Here is a 24,164-nt window from a genome sequence, read left to right as displayed (position 1 = left end):
CGTGCCTCACAATTTTGGCTGCAAAACAGTAATTTTGGGGCGGGGGTGAGGAGCGGATGGAATGGAATAGGACAGGAGTAACTCTCCATCATTTAGACAGCAAACTGCTTTAAAAAGAATTCTGGCAAAGGATAAACCTAAACAGCAAAGTCTCTGCTAAAGCCCCAACCTTGCAAAGCATCTTAAGTATCCACATAAATTTCAGCTTGAATAGGTTTTACCAAAACAAATCAATCAGAACATTCAGCCTTTGTTTCCAAAGGGGACACCTCCCTCTGCTGTAGCCTCAGGGAGTTCTTCGATATTCTGTTACGTGGCCTCATGACCATGGAACAAATTCAGCTAGAGGATACACATTAAGTTTGACTTGGACTTAGGCAAGTATAATCCCATCTCTTCCGAGGCTGAATTATCTTCTATTGATTTAATTTGTTAAAAAAGAATTGAGCAAATGCACCTACCAGTTCGAATGTCGGTTCTGAGATGGTAAATAAAGAATCACCAAACATTCGTTACTTCAAAGACCGCCGTTGTTCCCCAGGGATGTGTTTAAATTTGCCTTTTTCTTAGAGGGTCATTGTCAATCTTAACCAACCAACCTAAAATAACCCCACCAAAAGATTCAGGAAAGTATTTGCGCTGTGTTTTTAAATGACAGCTACTCTGTAAGGTGAAGTGCTCACGACAGGACCTGTTCCATATTTGTAAGTGGTAAATACCTTATCGAAGTGGATATTCTGGGAAACAGAACAAGAGGCAGCTGCCCAGGAACAACTCAACTTCAGCGGTTGGCCAACACATCAGAGGAAGTCCTGAACTCATTGAAATTCATGGCAGAACTCCCACCGAGGGAGGGTCTGAATTTCACCAAGATTTCTGTTTCGGATTCCTTGGTTATTTTTAGGAGTGTACAATTGCCTCTTTAGGCAGCCAAGGAGAGGGAAGGATTTTCTTTTTCCTTCTCTGGTAACTTCACTGGGTAAGGAAGGGCACTTCAGAAATGGGAAAGGCATGAAAAACAGCCCTTGTCCAGCAAAGGCCTCTCCCTAACAATACAAAAATGTATTGAGCATCATTTTTGCAATTAATGGAAAAATGTTCTCGACCTCTGATGGCATCAGAGTCCCTCCCCAGCGCTGTGAGCAGGCACCAGCATTTGGATCTGCCCTGCAACCACTTCATGCTGCCTTATTTGTGGAGTTTAAAATCTCTCACACTCTTCAGAGGATCCCTGCAAGATTACCAAAGTCCTGGAGATTTACAAACAGGAACAGTTTTGGTTTGTAAAGTTTGAGCTGCATGAAGTTCCTGGTGTTCAGTCCTTTCCTGTACCCTTCACAAAGCAAGGCTGTGACACGACTGATCCCAGCACTCACAGGTGAAATGGAAGCGTAATTCACAAATATGACATTATTTAAAATAAGAAAAATCATTTTAATTCTTGTTGATGTGCCTATGACCAGAAGATTCTTTTTCACTTAAGGAAACAGAACAATTTTATCACATCAATTTGTAAATGGTTTTAATACAGGAACGTTTAACCACTGGTTGTAGTAGCTGGTATTTTGGAATATTCATTCATGTTGCCATAAATCGTTATTTTCTTCCAAAAATCCTCAGGCAAAGACTTTTAGCATGGAATAAATGATTTACCAGCAGCATCCAACATTAGAGAACTGCACCCAGACTCTGACTCCATCAATGTAAATCTGAACGGGAAGAAACTCAGCTCTTGAATACGTCAGAAATTACAGCAGATGAGATACAAGAATTGAGGATTAAATAGTTTTAGAGCAGAGAAATGCTACAAAGCTCTGAGCACTCAGCACCACTCATTGGCTCTAAAAAAGGCTGGATAGGACCAAGATGTTTAAGCCTCCATGGTGAGACATAACATTCCCATTCATTCATGCACCCAGCATTTCATTTCACATACCACTTTCCATATAAAACTGAAACCACACTCTGAAAAACAGAATTCAGAGGGAAACCCCGGCTGATCTGAGCCAGTTACACCTGGGAGTGCTGGCAGCGACTGTCCACGCTTCCACTCGCTATTGAGCGGATTCCAGAGCAGCCACTGACACTTCCTAATAAAAATCAATGGCTGAATTTCTTCATTCTCTTAGAAAAAACAAAACAAACAAAAAAATCACCTTGCTTTGCTTATCATTACTTAATTAGAACATGAATGAGCTAATAAAGAGCATTACTTAAAATCTCCATTGATTGAGTCATGTTATTGCTTTACAGCTGCTGAATTTATAGGGTTAATAATCCTTTTCACAAAGCAGTTATTTGGAAATCTTGTTACCAGATGAAGTTCCTACCTGAATTTCCTAAGGACACCAGATGAAGTTCCTAACTAAATTTGCTTTAATTTTTTTTATTTTCAACTTTTATTCTTCTAATTCCCAGCACAAAATGAAATACAATTAACAGAGAATTTCCTTTTTGGTTTCTGCATAAGGCCTGATGTCTGGATACAAACACTATTGTTTTTCCAGGTTTCAGACAGATTAAGAAGGTTTCATTTCACTCCACTAATCATCCAGGAATGAGGAAAGTCTGTACATTCCCCTGCAACCACGTAGTCAAACCTGAATTACCTTACACCAGGAGACCCTCTGGAATTCCTTCAGAACTCGAGACAAACAGCATCCAAATCCAGCAAGCGTGTAAATCCCCGAAGGATCTCAGACCAAGTGAAGCAAAGCTTTAAAATCATGAACTGTAACACGAAAAACTCTTCAGGGCGATACTTACCCAGGAACTGGTGATGATTTGTAAAAGCCTCTTAGCAAATGACAGGATCTCACCTTCCATTACATTTATATCAGCTTCTGGCACGGAGTTCACAGAATATCTACACAAGCCATTTTTGGAAAGGTTTATTTCTTCCAACTCTTCAGGGCGATACTTACCCAGGAACTGGTGATGATTTGTAAAAGCCTCTTAGCAAATGACAGGATCTCACCTTCCATTACATTTATATCAGCTTCTGGCACGGAGTTCACAGAATATCTACACATGTCAAGCCATTTTTGGAAAGGTTTCTTTCTTCCTTTTTTTTTTTTTCCCTAGTTTGTGCTTATCACAGTGACAGCACAAAGGGCTGGATAAATTAGGGCAGAATTTCCAACATCCCTGGATCCTTTCCCACTCACTAACTTGCTCTGCCTCATGACAGAGGGTTGTTTTCTCCCCTGAAGACAAAAATCCCTCACACCAAATGAGTAAGACTGGAAGGATCTGATGGTCCACTGCTGTCACTGGAAAGCATTCTGCTTCATTAGAACAGAATTAGCTAAAAATAGCTCGTTATCATTCTGTTAACAGCCATCTTCAAGCTGGAAAGGGAAAAGTCTTACCATGTACACTACTCATCTTTCAACTGTACCTGGTGTTTGTGTGGCACACAGACTGAAAATAGCCGCCTTATCTTAATAGTCGGGTGACACTACGGCTGAAAACAGGGACTGAATCAGCAAACAGCCACTCAAAAGAGATGAGACATTATCATCTTATTAAAAAAAGACATTAATTATATAGGAATATTTGATTTATATAGAAATCCAGACTAGGAAATATTAAAGAAACACCAAAAGAAGAAAGTTCACAGGATTGACCTACAGTGGTAACTACAGCTGGCAACGTTTCCTATTCCACACGACAAACCCAAGGGATGCAGAATATCAGACACAATTTAGTAAAAGTTAATCCTGCAAATGTAAATACCAACCAATCCCTCTTTTTTACCTGTCACATGACCACGTAGCAGAACTCACATGCAAGAATCTTTTCCTATTCCACACGACAAACCCAAGGGATGTAGAATATCAGACACAATTTAGTAAAAGTTAACCCTGTAAACATAAATGCCAACCAATCCCTCTTTTTTACCCTCTTTTTTACCTGTCACACAACCACACAGCAGAACTCACATGCAAGAATCCTGGACCTTAAGCAGATGATTCACTTCACTAACATCTATTCAAAGTCAACCTTTTATCTGCCCATCAGTAAAACTGATGAAATCCTCCCATTTCCATAGTCATCAGATTTTTAGGATTTTAGTCTAGCAAACAGGAAATCAAATGGCTACTCCTTTTTGTGACTTTATGTCCTTTAGACTCAGTTTGTTGTGATTGTATCTCCATTTTATACAGATGTGAGTGGCAACGCAGAGAGAAAAACACCAACAAACAATACAGGTGTAAAAACAACCTTCCAGCTTCCAGTGGCCGCAGTCTTTACAAATAAACTGTTTTTTGAATCAGAAAAATAGCTGTGCACTTTCAGAGAACATTGTAACAAAACATGGATGATTAATATGCAGCACATAACACGTGTCTACAGAAACTGAATGCAAATCCTCTGCTTCTCACAGCCTCTTAGTTGAAAATGTGCCCTTTATTCATTTAGATTTTGAAGCCCAAATATGTAAAATACGTGTTGAGCAGCTGAGTAACATTTTGCCCCAAAGATATGCAGTGACTAGACCCACCGAGACAAGAAGTGCAAGTGAGTTAAAAAATAAATAAATAAAAATTAAACAAATAATTTTAAAAAATCAAAACCCAAATCACCAACCACCCAAATGAAAAAAACCATGAGAAAAGCTACAGAAATCACACTCATAAACAACAGTAAAGGAATATAAGACATTTCTTCATGTCATTTCAACTCTGAATCTTTAATCATCGGCTTACCTCATCACCACATACATATCTGTGCACCTTGTCAGAGACATTACAAACTGTATGGTCAAAGAACAACTTTCTTAAATCTTTTATTTTCAGAGAAAAAAAAAAAATTATCCAGTAGTTCTTCCTTTATTGCACTCTATAAAACTTCTTGTGATAATCAAGAAGTCAATAAACAGTAATAGCTGAATATTCTTTTCAATTTTATAGTTTAACTCTTAAAATAAAATTTATATAGAAAAGATATCATTTACAACCCATTCAGTAGGAATCAATCATTATGTACTCACAAACAATATTAAATAACTTGTATGCAGCAGTTTCTTTATAGGGCAAACAGAGGGGAATATTTTCTCCTTAGCAAATATAATATTCCACTGTTGAAGAGCAATTCAAGTCAACTTTGGAGCAACTGTGATATACACATATGTCTTTTAAGAAGCCTAAGATTCATACAGTGTAACAAGAATATATACAACTGTGTCCAGTGCATAGCTTAACAGCAGCATGTGAAAAGTCTATTATCTCCAATTGGCACACCGTTACCTACAGAGAAATAATTCACCCAGAAAATGCAGTGTATTCAGAGAACACCAGTGAGGCACAGTAAAACAACAAGATGTAGTGTAACTAAGTATGTGAGGAATAAATAGCGGGCTTTTGCTCTGGAGGTCAGCAGCTTAGAACAGTAAAGACTTCTCCCTCGAAGCCATCTCCTGAAGGAAAGGGCTCCTCCTTTCATCTGGTTAAGAAACAAAGAACATCAAATAAGTAATCATCAATACAGATGAGAAGAAGCTCCACTGTACCTCAGATTTCTGAGGCACTAATAAATCTTTTGTCTCTGATGCAGCAATGGTTGCCACAGCACAGGCTGTAAGCATAAAATTATTTAAAGAGCAAAGAAAACAGCATTAATAAAAGGGGAGAGGAATAGGTACAAGATAATTGTGTACTATGTAATGACACATACATACCAGAGATGAAAATGCTTAGTTATATACATGTACATTTTATTTAATGGCCACATGGAAGATAAATATGATTATTCATATTTCAATTTGGACATATGTAATGTGCTCTATGGCGTGGTTTACACACCTGCCTGTATTTGACTCGCCATTCACAGCCCAAACAGAGAGAAATTAAGGACAATTTTTCAGGAAAATGTAGTTTCACTAGCAGCTTGCTACTTTGAATGGATGCCTCTATGGCCCACCCATCCCATGATACCTAACACAATAAAAGATATTTTATTCTACTTCACAGTCAGCTTTTCAGAGACAAGGCAGATAAGACAAGTAGCTGCTTCATGCCACTCTTTACATATAAAGAGGACAACCCAAAATCAGTGACTCCCAGTCACTCAGAAGGCAAATCCACGCTCCAAGAGTGAATGACAGTTGAAAGAAAGATATACCAAAGGGAAGACAGGAAATAAAAAGGAGTTGGATGAAGGAGATAATGAGCCATGCCATCTTTAATCCAGTCTGCAACTAGCAGTACACAACATGCACGTCACTCAAGTAGCTGATAGTTCAGGGGTTTTCACTTACTGACCTTTCGCACAACAACGTGCTCGCTGGGATTGATGATTAAGGCTTCCCTCTCCTCCTCAGCTTCCATCTGAACAGTGTATTCATTAGGTACAGACCTGTAACTGCTTACTTCAAACCTAGAGAAAAATCAAAGGGAGATCATGGAGTACTGAATTATCTGCTCTTTTAAAATACCAAACTTACATAAGAAACATTATTCTGTGTAATTTCCATTACTGGGGGAAGGTCCCCCAGTAATAAAGCAAAAGCAAGAAGGCTTAGTTTATGTTGCCAGGTTTTTTTCAATCTCTATTTACAATCTACTCTCAAGGTGTTTCATTTATTGAGAATAGCTCCCATCATCACTAGCTGACAGAACAGTGATTTCCAGATGTCAGTAGTGATGGACACTTTATGTAGAAAGATGGATAATGATATTTTAAATGTAAACAGTAGCCAGAAATATGTGAGATTTTTTTTCTAACTTGAAAAAAAAGAAATACCACTGACTATTGACTCCAACCAACATCTGAAGAAATAAATTAAATAAGGAAATAAATCCCAAAGCCTGTAACATTTTCTTGATCCACAGAGTTAGATTTAGCTTTTTAACACAGTTACACACGCATTTTCATTGCTTTAGGGAACATGGACCACAAACAAGTTCAATTATTTGTTTGTTCTATTCTTTGCTCAGAAATCTATCATCCACGGGAAAACCTATCACTAATCTCACTAAAAACAAAAGGCAAACAAAAAATATGACACTCCATTTTCCAGTTCTGTAGTACACTTTGCATTTACTCCAGGCAGAGTGTAAATGAAAACCTCACATTGCATTTGTCCAAGGGGAAGCAGAAGTGAAAGGTGGTTTTGACTCTCCAAAGGTGCAAGTTATTTCATACCCACATAAGGTTTAATGCAGCAATCTAACTGTCACACACTTCAAAAGCATGAGAAAAGAAAAAGAAATATGTTTTACAGACACTTTTATTTCAAAAGAAAAAAATCCCCATGTTTTACAGACAGGAGTATTTTACCTGTTGCTTTGCTCCTCGGAGAGTCCAAGAGCTTCTTCTGCAGCTTCCCTCCTCCTCTTCTCTTCCAACAGTGTTTCTGTCAGCTGGGAGAGAGCCTGCTGCACTGAATCATATTGTTGCTCAGTCTCTGCAAGCCTACGACAAAATAAAATCAGAAATCTATGTTTTACACACTTAAAGAATGGATTTCTTGTTCTTTTTTATTAAGAAATGTTATTTTTTGTAATAAAGACTTAATTATAATGAGATGCTTTAGATTAGATATTGAAATAGTCACCAATAAGAATGTATCTTTACAAAAACAAACCACAAATATTACCAGATAATAAAAATTAAAACATATGACTATGATTCATTTAATCTACTGGAAAACCACCTTTTTTCCCTTCTCCCCCAAAATGCCTTAGAGGGATAGAAAAGCATTACTTTCACACACACAACACAACTGCCAGGAAAACAATACTGCTAATACATGCTCTCAGTCCTGACCTTTTCCTGAGTTCGTTTAGCTCCATATTGTCTATTTCAACAATAACTGCAGATCTTTCCTGTGGTGCTCCAGGGGGAACTTCTGCTCTAGTTTCATCCTAGAAAATATTAAAAGGGAAAAAAAAAAAATAAAAGAAAAGAAAAAAAAAAGCCAGTCACCATTTTTCTAGTTGCTAAAAGTCATTATTTCAATTAAAGAAGCCATAAGCACCAGAGAGCAGTGGAACAAATCACTCTTTGTGTCATTTAATCTTTTAATTTCCAGAGCTGTGATTTTCCAAATGTGTCTGCTAACAGAAAGTAGATGAAGAATAATGCCTGTGTGTGCTGCAGGACTTGAGGGATCCATGTACACTGCAACCTCCAAACAACGTCTGAAGTGCAAGAAATGCATCTAACACATCCATAGTAACATAGCACGGATCACAGTTTCATAAGCAATGCAGCTATTAATTCCTTTTTCAGTTTACAGTTCTCCTTGTTTGTGCTTAATTTCTGTTTATGGGAGAGTAAGGGTTGTCTCATACATGTATTCATATGATATTTCAGGGTATTAATCGATGGTTACTGAATAACCAAGGTGGTACAGGAAGGTTTTTTTTTAAAGAAGAGATCACAAAGGAACAGGCTTACAGATGTGCATGAGGGGTTGGCAAACGGTACTGAAATGCTCAACTGGTGATATAGATCTCAATATTCCTCAAACACCTTGCAAAATGGTTCATGACCGCTGTGAAATTATCACTAAACTGATCCAATGATTAGTGATCATCCAATTATCTCTGCCAGCTGTAGACCAGTTCCAAAAAGATGATACTTCAAAACTAAAAATGCATGTATTAACAGCTTCCTTAAATGAAAAATCAAATAAAAGCAGTCCTACAACAATAAAGACAATTCTCTTCAGTGCATCATGAGCTCACAAAAGTACTGAATCAGTACAACAAAAAGCACTTCATTTTTAGCACAAAAAACCAGAAAAGCATAAGCACAGAAGAAAAACAGAACTAAAACCATTTCCATATATTTGTTTACCTGAACAGTGCCTTGGAAAGATGTCACTTGCATTGTCTGATATTCCCTCTCCAGTCGTAAATAACGATTCTGCAAGTCAGTGTAACGAAGCTGATTATCCCGTAGAGTCTGCGAAAGGGTCTTCAACTGGGCAGACAAGACAGCATTCTCCTCTGCTGACTGCACAACCTGAAAAAAATTAACATTTAAATAAATAAAAATTAGGAATTATCTCCTCCAGGAAGTTACTACAGCTTTGAGACCTGCTGTTGAAAACAACTGAGTACTAGTTTCAAAACTGCATTAAATTTTTGACAAGGTCACAGTTTGCTAAGATTTAATTAGTTGTCTTACGAGCAGCAGAAATAATGAAACTAGAGTATTGATTTCCCCTATCATCAATTTGTCCAAACCAGAAACTCAGGGTTTTGCACCCCAATGCCTTCTTCCCCATGTTTGTTATGATATCACCACCTGGCAAAAGACAGAGTTGTTATTTCAGGACAATGCCTAAAGCCAAATAAGCCTGATTAATATGAACTTGTTCACCAGACAGTCCAGGAACACTCAGCAGTGTTTTCATCTTTTCAAAAACCAGAGCATAACTGGGGTTTCCACCCATTCCCCAAACATTCATCTGCACTTGTAGGAGCTTGAGATTTCCACACCTCTTTCAAAGTTTGGTGAAAACTAAGTTTATAAAATGTCTGGGTGAAGGAGTGAAAACAGACACAATGACAGATGTAAGGTAACATAAACCTAATTTGCTTTGAATACCAGGCCACACACAGAGATAAACATTAAGGGAACTTCCAAGAATATTTACAAACTTTTGCAAACAACACTGAACACGAACACACAACTGAGACACCTGTTTCTGTCTGTAACCAAAAATATTTTGCTTTGAGTACAAGTTCAGCAGTGCCCCATGAATCTCTTCAGAATGCAGATTCAAATAAACCTCCCTCAGCCAAATAACAAGTCAGGAAAGAAAGATAAGACTGACATTTAGCTTGCCATTTCTAGTCTGAGCCAACAGGGTTGTTTTGAAGAATCTAAGTTTTAAAGCAGTCTAATTTCAACGACACAAGACATTGCTAATTTAGCAATATTTTTGTGTTGGTAGCAGCTCAAATTCACATGAGCCATTTGGGGTCACAGCTGTTGTTCTAAGTTACCTTTGAATTAACCTGCTGAAAATGCAGATCCTTCTGGTGTATCTCCTGAAGACAGCGCTGCAGTTCATTTTGAAGCTGATTCTTCTCGGCTAAGATGTGTTTGTCCTCCAGCATGTCTGCACTTCCAGCGAGGGAGGCAGTTTCTAAACCCTTGAAAAGTATTAGCACATTCAGGGTAAATGGTACAGGAATGTACTAAATAATATACAACTCCAACACTAAATATACATATGAAGTACATAATAATTTCCTCTTCACAAGATCATTCCCTTCTCATAAGCTAATACCACACTTACAAGAGACTTTATACATTAAAAAAGTCTTCTATTTAGTGTTTTCAACCTAAATACTTCAATTAAAAAAAAAAACATGAAAAGGCAACCTAATTTAATTTTTAATTTGCAAATAGTGTGAAGCACACACAAAAAAAAAGGAAAAAAAAATATTAAAAGCCAGGTGACGAAAACACTTTTCAAAAATTATTTTCAAACTAATAATGAATGGTATTCCTGACTTCCAAAAGAACAGCTATTTTGTAAATATGAATTTGAAGCTGAAAAAGCATTTTAAAAAAAATACAGCCCAATTTTATCACCGATTTACAACTTTGGCCTTCTTTAACATCAAAATGTTGGCCTGCCAGAGATAATCTCCAATAAGGGAGGACAGCGTGCCATCTCTTTATGTTTTATGGAATCACTTTTCAAAAATTATTTTCAAACTAATAATGGATGGTATTCCTGACTTGCAAAAGAACAGATATTTTGTTAATATGAATTTGAAGCTGAAAAAGTATTTTAAAAAAATACAGCCCAATTTTATCACTGATTTACAACTTTGGCCTTCTTTATCTCTGGCAGGTCAACATTTTTATGTTAATCTCCAATAAGGGAGGACAGTGTGCCATCTCTTTATGTTTTATGGAATATATTTCCTTATACAATCATGAAATAAAGACTTCTACCACATAAATTAGTCCATAATTCAGCAGACATTACTGTTCAATAGTTTTTATTTCTGATTTTAATCACAGAAAATGAACAGCATGTGAGACACAAACTTGAGCAACTAAAACGTTGTTTTTAATGAAATTAAAAGGAATATGGTTTACTTCCTTTGGCACAGCAAAGGCAAATAAGACTATTATTCTAAAATAACACTTTCCTTGAACCTTTAATGATAGTCTACAAGAGTAGACAGCAACTGCCAGACTGGGTCTCAGCTGCTGCCTTTCTAAATCTAGTATTTTGTTCCTGGCAGAAGTCAACTCCAGCTGCTTCAGGGGAAGGGCAAGAACACTTCCATTAGGCACATCTCTCCCTTCTCCCCCCAATTAGGTGCTATTCTCATCTCCAGTAATTAAGAGACTGATTTAGGCTCCGATGAATGAACTTTATTAGATCTTTAAAATTTGTCAGCATCAAGTATACAAATTCTGAAAACTACTGTCAGTGTAAACTACCAAGTTTTTTTGATCTTCTTAAAAATCGTGTCCCTGAAAATAGGTTGTAGCTACAACATACCTGAAAAAACATTCACATTACCTGAAAGAGCACATCCTTTTACTAGTGTTGTATCTGTGACTGAATGTCCCCTACTGTGGGTTTACAAGAAGCCACAGTGTAGATTCTCATTTCACTCACAGCCCACAGTACCATTAGGTCAGGGTTTTTTCCCCCTCTCATTTATTTCTTTCTCATTCTAAACAATCTCAATCTTTTCTGAATTTTCTTCCTGGATGTTTTTCTACATCATACTTTCCACCTCCATCCTCTGAAACTTCTTTTTGTATCTCAATGTAATAATGATTTTAACCATTAAAATACACCACATGAGCGAGTTTTCTCTGTTATTTTATCAACATATGAGAAACTCATTATTTTTCTTTGTTTAAAAGAAGCTGATCAATAAATCAGACTGTATCTAAAAGTGGTTTTAATAATTATAACTTATTTGCTTGGAAGAGTTGTAACTTGCTGATTTGACCCCAAGCAACACTGACGTACAGGTAATGCACTCATCAGCCTTCCATATGTCACTAGCATACGCTGCACAGTTCTCATCTGGGAAACAGGCTACAAATTTAATACAATAAAGTGATGAAAGTAGATTCGTGCCTCCTGCTACATTTCATTTATTTACCTTGACTGGGTAACTGCTGCCAGCAGAGACTGATTTCTTAACAATCATGTCTTGTTGCATCTTCTGGAGTTCTGCAATCTGGCGGTCTTTCTCAGCAACTGTGATTTGGCATTGATTCTGCAGTGCCTGGGACTCGGAGAGGAGGAGGTTTTTTTCCATTCTGAACATGAAAGATCAGACTAGATTATTCATTTGTTATAAATGATACAAGGTGTGAACAGCACTGAAGTGTACTCTTGAATCTCAAATAACACTCAAATGTGAAATGAATTTGATTTTCATTGTGCAGTTGGGCCAAATATGCAACATCTCAGACATCTTTTAAAAAAAAGGACATTTGGGGGGAAAACGTTCAGCCACATCAATTGTTACTCTAAGAAGAAAATATGATGCCAAGCAGTGAAATAAGATTTTTAAACTGTAGTTCCATATATCCTAGTCTCCAACAGAACAGAAAAAAAATCAATTAAGACTGTTTGAAACTTTACATAAACCAGAGACCACTACATAGAGATACAGGGATAACTCTGTAGAAGTTGATTTTGTACATTACAGAAATATTCTTACCCTACTTCCTGCTAAACTATACATAATTTTGGTTTTGTGTCAGCTTTATGTCAGGCTGTGAAGTCACTGAGGAATTCTAAACAAGAACCACATATATTATTTGTTAATTTTAATATTTATACCTTAATCCAGCAAGCTCACTCTGGTACGATGCGATCTCTCTCTCAGTTTCTGCTTGGAAGGCTTTCGTTTGATGCAATGCCTTCTCCAAATCATCAACCTGGGCCTTCAGTTTTGATATTTCAACAGCTGCAAGGTTGGCTCCTTCTTTAGCCTATATTTAATAAACATGATTAGTGAACTGGAATGAAAACGATATGGTTGAAGTTTTATTAGTGCTAGAACTCTAATTCTAGAATAATGTTTTTATCCCCCATTTGCTCCTGTTTAACAAAATTACCTAAACTGTAAGCACACCTGCTGCAGTCACACAATGTTTCCTTAGCACTCACACAATTTACAAAGTTAAACTTCAGAATCCATAAAGCATTCTCTGAATTAAAACCAAAACAAAACAAACCTACAAAGTGATGTAGCTAATTAAAACTTTTCCTATTGATCTGAGTTGTATCCAAATTACTTTAAAAAAAAAAAAAATTGTCTCATTGATGCTGTTGCAACCAATAGGAAATGAAGCTGTGCCCTGTTTTAGTTCAGAAGTTACCTTCTGATTGCTGAGCTCCTGCAGCAATTTGTCTCGGTCATCCTGAAGACTGGCCATAGCCTTGGAAAACGCTTCAATCTGGTGAACATAATTCCCACACTCAGATGAGAGCCTGCTCATCTCCACCTCACGACTAGCTAACGCCCTACAGAGAGTTTCAATTTCATCAGCAATCTGATCAAGTGTAACCTTATCTGCAGCATCAAAAATAACCTGATTCAGAAGAGAGTTTTCTTTGAGCATATTGATAAGGTGTAATTTAAAGCCACCCAATTCAGCTTCAAGTTCATCTCCTTTCTTTTTTTCCATCTGGAGTTCAGATGTGTATTTGCTCTGAAGTGCCTTCAAGTCCTCTATTATCCTATCTCTATCGTTTTGCAGAGCTGTCAGCGCTTTCCCAAAGGCCTCATTCTGGGACCTCAGCTCACTGTTTTGAGACTGAACTTCTAATATCATCTTCTCCGCAAAAGCATCAGGTTCATCTCCATGTTCAAGTGTCAAAAGAGTCTTACTGTATTCCTCATCTGCCTCCTTAGTATTTCTGCCTCTTGATTTCTGGAGTTCTTGAATCTTCTTCTTCTGAAGCTTTTCTCCATGCTGTCCATTGGACACGTATTCTTTTTTCTGAACACTACCACTAGTTAGCAACTTCTCTCCAGATTCAGAAACAAGTTTCTCTTTGTTTAATGATGCAATTAAAGATTCTAAATCATTTACTTTAGACACTAACTTTTTATTTTCATGTTCCAAAGATACTGCTGTATCCTTTTGCAGTTCATTGCAAAGTTGCATTTCTTTTATTTGTTTTTGAAGATCATATTTTTCTTGCTCAAGGCTTTTAATACAATCCAATTTCTGCTTAAGCAAATCTTTCAGCTGATGGTCTTTCAGAGACAAAACTTGGTTAAGATCTTCCCTATACTTTATCAGCTGTGCACTTAGCATTGCATTTTCAGAATGAAGATCATCTATCTGATTGAGGAGTGTCCTTAATTCCTGTTTCAAAGCATTACTCTCGCTTGCATTGCCAACTAGAAGACTGTCTCGCTGATTTAAGACATCTTGGTGAAGATGTTCCAGCTCTTTGTATTTAGAAAAAAGATCATCCCGATCATTCTGAAGAGATGACATTGATTTTTTAAAGGCATCTATTTCACTAGCAATCACAGCCTTATCTTGACCCGCTTTGTCTGCTTTCATCTGGAGATTTCTCAATTCATTCTCCATCCTCTGACAAGACTCCTCAGCTTGCTGTCTCTCTATCTGCAAAGACCTTAACTGCAGTTCATATTCTTCAATTTGTTTTCTATGTTGAGTCTGTACCTGAATCAGATAGTCAGAAATTTCATCACCTTTCGAAGAAATGAGTAAGGAAATTTCTTTGTCTTTATTATTTAGCATGATCTTCATTTGCTCAGAAATGGTAATCTGCTTTTGCAATTCAGCATTTATTTTTTCCTTCTCAGCTAGAAGCTGTTGCAATTCTTGTTCCTGTCTTGTAAAATTACTTTCCAGAGCTTTTATCTCTCTTCCTGCACTTTTACTGTTCTCTATGAGATGATTAAGAGAATTATTTTCTTTAAGGAGTGCTTGCAAAGATGCTTCTTTTGACTGAAGAACACTCTCCAGTTCTTGCTGCCTGTTAAGAAAAAACGTATTTTCTTCCTTTATTCTGCAGAGCTCTTCATAGCGTTGTGTATCAACAGATTTCTGCCTCAAGTACAGTTCATCCTTTGTTTCCTCTGCCACAGAATACCTGATATTCAGTTCTTGAATCTGAGTCATTTTGTCTTTCAATTCATCTTGTAAAACCATTATTCTTTTATTACTGTCTTCTATCTGTTTCTCTTTATTTTGGATGGCCTCTTTGAACTGCAATTCCCAAGTTTTCATTTCAGTGATGACCCTGTCCCGGTCATCCTGAAGAGAGGACATACACTTGGTGAAAGCAGCTAATCGTGCCAAAGCCGCATTCAAATCTGCTTGAAGTTTTTTGTTTTCAGAGTCCTTAATGTTAATTTCCTCTTGCAAACCATGAATCTCACTAATGGCCCTATCTTTTTCTCTCTGAAGGGCACAGTATTTTTCCTCCAGGTTCAAAAATTCTCCTTTGTGAACAGACTTTAACTGTTGAAGATTAAATTCCAATTCTCTCTCATATTCTCTCTTTTGAATTTGTAGTTCATCTTCCTTCTTCTTCAGCTCTTTTCTCCAATTGAGATTCTCATCTGCAAGCCTGCCCACTTCATCCTTTGACTGATCCAACAAGTTCATCTGTGACGAAAGCTTTCCCTTGAGATGATGTATCTCCTCATTTGACTTTGCAAGCTTTTCTGACATATTACTTAAGTCAGTTTCAAATTTTTCACTTTTTGACTGCGACAGTTTCACGGATCTTTCCAAATCCAGGATCAGCTCCTGGAACTTTATAGAATCCTTTTGCAAATGGTTGATCTCCTGCTGTTTCTCCTTTAAGAGTTCTTGCAATTCTTTTGTTTTGTTTTTATTTCCACTATTATCCCTCTGAGCACTTTTCACCTTCTCCTCAAACATTTTTACAAGGTGTAACTGCTGTTCTTCTTTTTCTCTAACCACGTTACATTTTTCTGCCTTTAATTCTTCCAGTTGTTGTAACAGCAAGTTATTCTGCACCTGCGCTGATTTCATTCTGTCAGTAAGATGATCAACTTTTTTAACATGATTAAGCAATTCTGTCTCAAGAAATTCTCGCTCATTTTTTACTTTGTAAGAACTTTCTTGCACATTTTCTAATTCTTCCTGTAACAGACATTTATCATCCTCTAAAATCTTAACTTTTTCATTTAGACTAATGATTTCTTGTGTAAGGCTTTTACATTCCATGTCCAGCTTTGTTAGACAATGATTTTTATGATTCAAAGATTTTTCAGTGTCTTTTGCTTTTTCTGAAATTAACTTTATTTCTTGTTCCAGGACAAGCACATCTTGCTCTTTTTCAGAGAGTTTATCCTTTAACTCATTAATGTCCTTTAATAACAATTCATTCTCATGTAATGCATCATTGATTTTAGATTGCATATCATTTTGGTACACTTCCATTTGACCTTGGAGATCTCCCAAAGCTGCTTTAGTTACAGTGATGTTATTATGAAGAATATCATTTTCATTCTGGATTTTTTCTAAAGCCTGCTTTAAATTTTCAGAAGTTTGTTTCAGCTGCTCATTTTCCTCCATTAGCTGATGATTCTGTTCAGTGAGTTCATGGAGACGATCCTGGTGTTCCTGCATCCTTGCCTCTTGCTCACGGATCTGCCTTTCTGCTTTACTTTGTAATTCGTCAACTTCCATTTTCTTGGATTCGCCGAGTTGTTTCAGCTGATTCTTAATAACCTCATTTTCACCAGTGAGTTTTTGTAACTGCATCTCAAGAGCCTCCTTCTCAGATTCTCCTTCCCTGAGTCTTTGAACAGCCTCTTGTTTCTCTTTTCTAGTGAGATCAATCACTTGCCTCATATCTGCTATTTTACTACTGATATTCTCATAAGCCTGAAGAAGAGATTCATACTCCTGCTTTAATTCACTATGTTTAGCCTTCCATCCTGTTAATTCAACTGTCTGAGAATCTTTTAAGGTATTTAGTTGGAATGAAAAGGCCTCTTTTTCCTGAACTATAGTCTCCATGGTGGATTTTAGACTTTCACATGCTGCGGTGAGGTTCTCGTTTTCAGTCAACAGTCGAGCATTTTCAGAAACAAGGCTCTCCTCTTCAGACAATGGAGACACAGCACTTGAACTTTGGTTTTCTCTACCAAGCTCTAACAAGTGTTCAAGCATACCTGTCTTGTTCACCAGCTCTTCCCTTTCCAACATCAGCTTATCGATCTGATCTTTTAGACATTTATTTTCTCTCAGGACTTCTTTACGTGATATTAAAGCCGCCTGTAACTTTCTTTGAAGGCGCTCTCTGGACTTCGCTTCCGCTACAGTTCTTTGCTCTTGTGGTCTAGAATCATTTACATCTGCAGTTTTTGCCAGTGGCTCTTCAATCATTTGCATTTGTTTCTGGATTGGACATTCTGTTGCTTCTCTCAGTTTAGTTTTCCCAGAGCAATCAGTCCCTGATAGTTGAGAACAGGTGCCTTTACCTTGTAACTTTCCTTGAAGGGAATTACTTTCCAAACAAAATTCTCCCAGTTCTTTTCCAGTAGCATCTTCTTCTTTAAGCTCTTTGTATGACACCACAGGTCTACTCATCTCAGCCTTCTCACGTAGCATACATAGCTCTGTCAGAAGTTTTTTGTTTTCTTCATCAAAATGTTTTACCTCCTTTTTCATATTAATTAGTTCCAAATTGGACTTTTCTAAACAACTAAGAAGCTCTTCTTTTTCACTCTTCATTTCTTCAAATGCTGTTTTGTAACGGTGGGCTTCTTCTTGACCCTCCTTTATAGCTTTGTTTAATAATTCCTTTTCCAGATCAAGTTTATCTTTGAAATCTGTAACTGAACAACGCAATGCTTCTATTTCCTCATTCTTTTCTGCAACCTCCCTCCTAGCTTCAGTTCTCAGTCTCTGCAGTTTCTCCTGGCTCATCTTGTAATCCTCTTCACTTTTTCTATTCAGTGCTTCTTTCTCATTATTCACACGTTCAAGCACTCTCTTAATGTTCACAGCTTCAGCCTCATATGCTTTCATCTTTTTCTGTAGCTGCTTTATGTCCTCCAACAAGCTGCCCCTGCATTGCTCCTGGTAGTGCTCCTGCTGTCCCAAACAGTTTAAGTTGACTGTCTCTTCTCTTTCATCACCAAATTCAAGTGATATTTTTCTCAACTCTTTCTTTAACATTTCTGTTTCCTCCTGAAGTTTTGCATAATTACTTCTCAGTTCTTTTAACTCAGTGTCTTCACTCGCCACCGAAGTAATCATGTTTTCTGACTCTTTTAAGGATGCAACCTCAACCTTGCTTCTTGGTTTGTTTGATTCCAAATTCCTTAGGTCAGCTGCTTCTTCTCTCAGCACTCCCATAGGTGAAGCCAGCTCCTTCCCTAGAAGGTACTTTTCTAATGGATTAAAGTCCAGTTCCTTACATTTTGTTTGAAGAATTTCCCAGAGCGCTTTATGTTCTTGTTTGAGAATTTCAAGGTGGTTTTTTTGTTCAACAAAATCTGCTGCAAGTTTAGCATGCTCTTCTCTTTCTTTCTGAATTGTTTTCATATCTTCTTCCCTGACCAAAAGCTCCCTCTGTAAGTCTTCTTTTTCTTTTTTTAATTGATTTATTATATTAATATCCTTGTTGGGGTCCAGACACTGCTTCCTGTCCCCAGCACTTAAATCAGGCTCCTCTGAACTGGAATTTTTCAACAATTCTTCCTCCTTAACTTCAGACTTCATCTTTTCAAGAGCTAAGAGCAGCTGAGAACGTTCCTCTTCATATGCACTTGCTTTTTCATCAAGCACAGATTGCATATGAGCAAGCATACAGTTCTTTTCCTCTAAAGTTTTCAGGTTCTGCTCACATATATTTTGTTTTTCAGCAACAATATCATTTAGCTCTGCAATACTGTCCTGAAGTTCCTCTATATAAGAGGCTTTTGAAGACAAATTTTCCGTCAAATCACTTATTTTGGCATCTTTTTCTAGAAGTTGTTGCCTCAAAGTTCCAAGATGAGACTCAAAATCTTTATTTTGTACTTCAACTAGTTTCAGCTTGTCTGTTAACCCATTAACTTGCTTGAATAACTCTTCTGCTTTTTTCTGCTCTCTTTCTATTTCTTCCTGTCCACTCTTCTCTAGTTTTCCAACTTTTTGCATTAGATCTCTTCTTATTATCAATGCTGCTTGAAGTTTCTTTTTCAGATTCTCTTTTTCCTTGCCCATTTTCTCAAGATTAAACTGCATCTCCTCTTTCTCGTTCATTAAATCTTTAAACACAGCTTCTCTACTGCTTAACGTAACCTGACTCTGTTCCAGTTCTTTCTTACAATCCTCAAGTTCCTGCAATACTCGGTTTAGCTCTCCTACAGAACTATTATGAACAGCTTCAAGGTCTTGCAATTTGGTATTTAATGTATTTCTCTCTTCAGAAAAATTCAGCATTTCATTAGACAATGATTCCATGATCTGGGTAACAGAACAGTCCTTTTCTTTCACTTGCTGGCTTAGATCAGAAATTAAATCCTCCTGCTGATTTACCTGGGAAGTTAAGTTTTCGATGAGTTGATCTTTTTTTCCCATTTCTTCAAGAAGACTTGCTACTTTTTTACCTTCAACATCCAGGTTTTCTTGACTGGTTCTTAATAGTTCTTCCAATTTATTTATCTTGTCTTGAAGAAATTCAACCTGCTTATTTATTCCTGCAAAAGACTCTTCCCTTTCTTGCAAGAGAGACTGTTGTTTACATAATGTTTCCTTGACCACGAACATTTCTTTTGAAAGACATTCAATTTCAGATTTGTATTTGCCCTTCATCTTTTCAAAGTCATTCTGCAGCAACTCCTTCTGCTTCTCAAGTGTCTGCATACTTTTTAATTCATCTTTCAAGGTGTCTATTTCTTTCTGTTTTTCTAAAAGCACCAGTTGCAATTGTTCTCCTTCTGTTTCTTTGCTCAAAACAGTGGTTATCAGAGCGGAGAATTTTTCCAACTGAATTTTACAATCAGTGAGCTGCAGTTCAGAATCTGAAGTCTCTGGCCCCTTTTCTTTACATAAAAGCCTACTACTAAGTAATGGAGATAACCTTTGATTTAATTCCTCTTTTATAAGATCCAGCTCTTGCTGCAAAGACTGGATTTTGCTGTCCTTTGATTTCATTTCACTTTCTAAACCACTCAATTGTGCAGTAAGATTATTATTGTGTAAAGTTGCCCTATCAAGTTCTGCCACCCATTTGTTTTCTGACTCGAGTAGATTTTGTTCTAGAGTTTCAAATTTAAGCTCTAATTTAGAAAGTTCTTCACCCTTCGCACTAACCTGCATCTGTAATTTCTCTTTTTCAGTCTTCATCTGCAGTTTCACAGCATCTATCTGCATTCTTGAATAATTCTCACTGGTTTCTAGTTTTTCATTAACTTCTCGGAGCTCTTCCAATTTCTTTTGCAAATGATTTTGAGATGCAGCAAGTTGTGCATTTTCAGCCGTCAGTTTAGCAACATCTTCCTGTAACAGATTTTTTTCTTTCTCTAAAGACTCCACCTGGCTCTGCAGACTACTTATTAAAAGTGCATTCTCATGGCAGTCTTGAGATGATTTGGAGTTTATGTTGTTCAACTCTGACTTCAAACTTGCTATGTTATCTGCCTGTTCAGTGCACTTCACACGCAGAGACTCCACAGTCAATTCTTTCTGCTGTAGTTCTTCTTCCCATGTACTTATTTGGTTTAGTGCTTTTTGGTGTTCGTTTTTAAGAGAGTCAAGTTCAACAATCAAAGAATCCATTTTCTTCTGATTAATATCAAGCTTCTCATTCTTTTCCTGAAATTCTGTAGTAAGGTTTTTCATGGACGTATCACTTTTCTCTAATTTTTCTCTGAGAACATCAATCTCACTAGAAAGAACACTAATGTTGCTGTCTGCCAACTGTATACTGGTATCTTTCTCCTTCAAAGAATTAAGCAGTCCAGCAATAACTTCTTCTTTTGTCCCAAGAGCTGCATTCAACTCAGTTCTTAGTTCATACTGCGCTTCAATTTTCTCCTGAAGAGATAAAAAGGCATTTTCTTTCTCATGGACTAGTTCTTTAGATTTCTGTAGTTCTTGTGTTAGTTCATGTACCTGAGTTTGAAGCTGAGAAATTAAATTTGTTTTCTCTTCATCCTTCCTTGCTTTCTCCTTCAGAGTTTTGAGGAGACTCTTATTTTCTGTAAGAGACGACTCCTTCTCTGATAAGGACTGGTCCATTTCAATTATTACATTTTTCTGATGTTGTATTTCTTTTTGTAAATTCACTTTCACTTCCTCCAGCTCTACCACCTGTTTCTTTAAGACCTCACATTCATTCTCTTTCTCTTGAAGTTGTGTCTTTAAATTCTCACTACATAATGAAATATTCTTGATGGTTAATTCTTTTTCTGAAACGAGTACTTTTAATTGTTCTGCTTCAGAGGCTAAAAGCTCTAACTGTTTCTCCCGCAAAACAGAAGACTCCTGTACCTCAGAAAGCTGTGCTTTTAAACTGATGCATTCATCTAACTTTTGTTTTAAAAATTCATCCTTCTGTATAATTGAATCATTCAACTGGGATGATTTTTCTGTCGCATTTCTAAGCTGATATTGAAGGTCTGAAATAACCTCCATATTCTCAGACAGTTGAACCCTAAGCACATCAGACTCTTCAGATTTATCTTTTAATAACTTTAATTCTTGGGCTTGCCTCTTAAATTCATTTTCTTTTTCCTGCATTGCATGTCTAAGCTGGCTGGTTTCAAAACCTAGGGCATGTATTTGGTTTTGCAGATCTGAAATGATTTGCATATATTGCCCTTCTCCTGCCATTTTACTATCTTCCATTTGCTGAATCAAATCCTCCTTTTCAGAAAGGAGAGTTTCTTTTTCTGCAAAGACAACTTTTAAGTTTTCTTTTTCAATCAACAGGCCATCGATTTGGTCCTTCAGAGCTAAAATATTATGACTTTGTTGGGACAAGTGTGAAGTTAAAGCAGCTATTTCATCTGACTTTTTCACTACCGTAACATTGACTGTTTCAATGTCCACTTTCAGTTTTTCATTTTCTAGAGCTGCTGTATGTGCTTGTTGCCTTGCTGAAGTGATTTCAGACTGCTGCTGTACCAACTGTGACTGAAGAACTTCACATTCACGTGACTTCTCGCTCAATAAGCTGGAAAAGTTCTCCTTTTCATGCTTAAGTACATCCACTTCTTTGCTTAATAGCTGTAGCTGATTATTTAACACCGTATTTTCTTCCATTTTTTCAGACACTTGCCTATGAAACTTCTCAAGTTCTGAACCTTGACTTTTTACCATCAGGTCTCTCTCCTCTACCAACTGAGATAACTTTGTTTTTTCATCTTTAAGATTTTTAATTTCATCCTGCAGCTCCACAATACAAAACTTACTCTCTTCCATTTCCTTATGTAATGAATCATTTTGAAGGATTTTCTCTTCTAGAGACCTGTTTGCAGCTTCAAAATCCAAAGCTATGCTTTGAATTTGTTCCTGCAGTAGTAAATTCTTTTCATTACTATGGCTGAGCTCTTGGATCAGGCTACTGCATTCAGATAACTTATTATTTAACATTTCTTCGTTCTTTATGTCTTTGTCTCTAGCATCCTTCAGCTGAATGAGAAGTGATTGCATTTGTTCATGCAACTGTTGTGTCTGTTCTTTGCTTTCAAACAACTGATCAGCGAGCACATTACACTCCTTTGTTTTCTCTTGCAGCTGTTCTGCAACTGAATTTTCTTTTTGCTCGGCAAGTATTGAAAGTTGTTCCATCTCTTTTGCCAGAGTGTTTTTATCACAATTTAGTACTGAAAGAGTTTTTTCGTACTCAGCAGTGCTAAGAGATAACTTATTCTCTATTTCTGCAACAGCCTGGATTTTCTTTAACAATTCACACTCTTTTACATCCAGGAGTTTGGACAAATTCTCTTTTTCACTGATGAGCTGTTCCTTCTCTTTTTCCACCATATCTATACTTTTTTTCAGATGTTCATTAGCTTTTATTTGTTCTGCCAATTCTTCTGCTTTCCCTTCAAGATCTGCCTGCAATTGCTTATTAGCCAAAGCTTTTTCCTGTGCCTCTATTTCCATCTTGTTAATTTGTTTACGTATTTCATTTAATTGGTTATTAAGTTCTTTGCAACATGTCTCTTTGGCTTTCAGATCTCCAGTTAATTTAAGTTTAGTCTCTTCATTTTGTTGCTCCAAAACCCCAAGCTTCTGCTCTAATGAAATAATGAACTCTTGTTTCTCTTGTAATTCTTTTTTAATTGTTTCCTGATGTTCAGTGTGTTCTAAAAGCTTCCTAGATAACTCAGCCAACTCTTCATCTTTTTTGGCACTTTCCAGAACCAGTTTGTTGTATGAATCTTTAATTGATTTTAACTCATTTTCAAGTGTCTGTGCTTTACTCTCTTTCTCTTTAAGCAAGTTGTTCCATTTTTCCTTTAGGGTATTATTTTCCTCAAGCTGAGATTTCAAATAATCAGTTTCTTTTCTTTGTTTCTCCTCAGTTTCTTGTAGCTTTTCAGATGATTTACTAATTTGTTCTTTCAGCAAAGTAATTTGTGACTCACACTCCGCCAGTTTGTTACGGTATGCAACGTTGTTGGCGTTGATTTCGGAACGGAGATCCTTAATTGTAATGCTGTTCTCGCTGCTTTGTCTTATTAATTCCTCATTTTCTTTGGTTTTAGCTTCATTCTCAAGTCTAACTCTTTCTAGCTCTAGTCTCATTGCATTACTCTGCTCAGAAAGGACAGATATCTTCACGCTTGCATCTCTTACATCAGCTGTTTGTACTTCTTTCAGCAAATGAGTTTCCCTTTCAGCTTTTGATAAAGCCTCTTCCATCCCTCGTATTTCTTCCTCTTTGCATTGCACTTGATGCTTCAGGATGATGATCTGTTCAGAATATTCTGTCACATTCAAAGACAGGACAGACATCTCCCTGTCTTTTTCTGCCAGTGCCTCTTTAAGATTATCAATTTCTCTTTCACGTTTCTGGAGATCTTGAATAAGTTGAGATCTTTCCTCTAAATGGCTTGTATTCAATTTGTCAAGCTCTTCATTTGTCTGGTCCAGATCCAGCTGCATCGACTCTACAACGCCATCTTGTTTCAAAGTCTAAACATCAAGAAAATAATGTTATAAGAATACTTCAAATATAT

At 36.9% G+C, this 24,164-nt stretch overlaps 1 protein-coding gene across 1 annotated transcript in view; it reads right to left on the bottom strand.

Annotated features, from left to right (window-relative positions):
• Nucleotides 1-5,289: 5,289 nt before the first annotated feature.
• LOC104521157 (golgin subfamily B member 1-like) overlaps nucleotides 5,290-24,164 on the bottom strand; it is a 37,004-nt gene continuing 18,129 nt past the window's right edge. Inside the window, exons 20-28 of the mRNA XM_029083771.1 lie at nucleotides 13,339-24,120; nucleotides 12,797-12,948; nucleotides 12,108-12,267; nucleotides 9,966-10,115; nucleotides 8,809-8,976; nucleotides 7,774-7,871; nucleotides 7,285-7,419; nucleotides 6,267-6,381; nucleotides 5,290-5,448 (exon numbers count right to left, since the gene is read on the bottom strand). Of these exons, the coding sequence (XP_028939604.1) occupies nucleotides 5,290-5,448; nucleotides 6,267-6,381; nucleotides 7,285-7,419; nucleotides 7,774-7,871; nucleotides 8,809-8,976; nucleotides 9,966-10,115; nucleotides 12,108-12,267; nucleotides 12,797-12,948; nucleotides 13,339-24,120 (11,919 nt within the window). The remainder of the gene's footprint in view (nucleotides 5,449-6,266; nucleotides 6,382-7,284; nucleotides 7,420-7,773; nucleotides 7,872-8,808; nucleotides 8,977-9,965; nucleotides 10,116-12,107; nucleotides 12,268-12,796; nucleotides 12,949-13,338; nucleotides 24,121-24,164) is intronic.

Source organism: Antrostomus carolinensis, unplaced genomic scaffold (genome assembly GCF_000700745.2).
Source record: "Antrostomus carolinensis isolate BGI_N321 unplaced genomic scaffold, ASM70074v2 scaffold12912, whole genome shotgun sequence".
Taxonomy (NCBI): domain Eukaryota; kingdom Metazoa; phylum Chordata; class Aves; order Caprimulgiformes; family Caprimulgidae; genus Antrostomus; species Antrostomus carolinensis.
The sequence above is the reverse complement of the archived record's forward strand: the minus strand, read 5'-3'. Positions and strand labels throughout refer to the sequence as shown.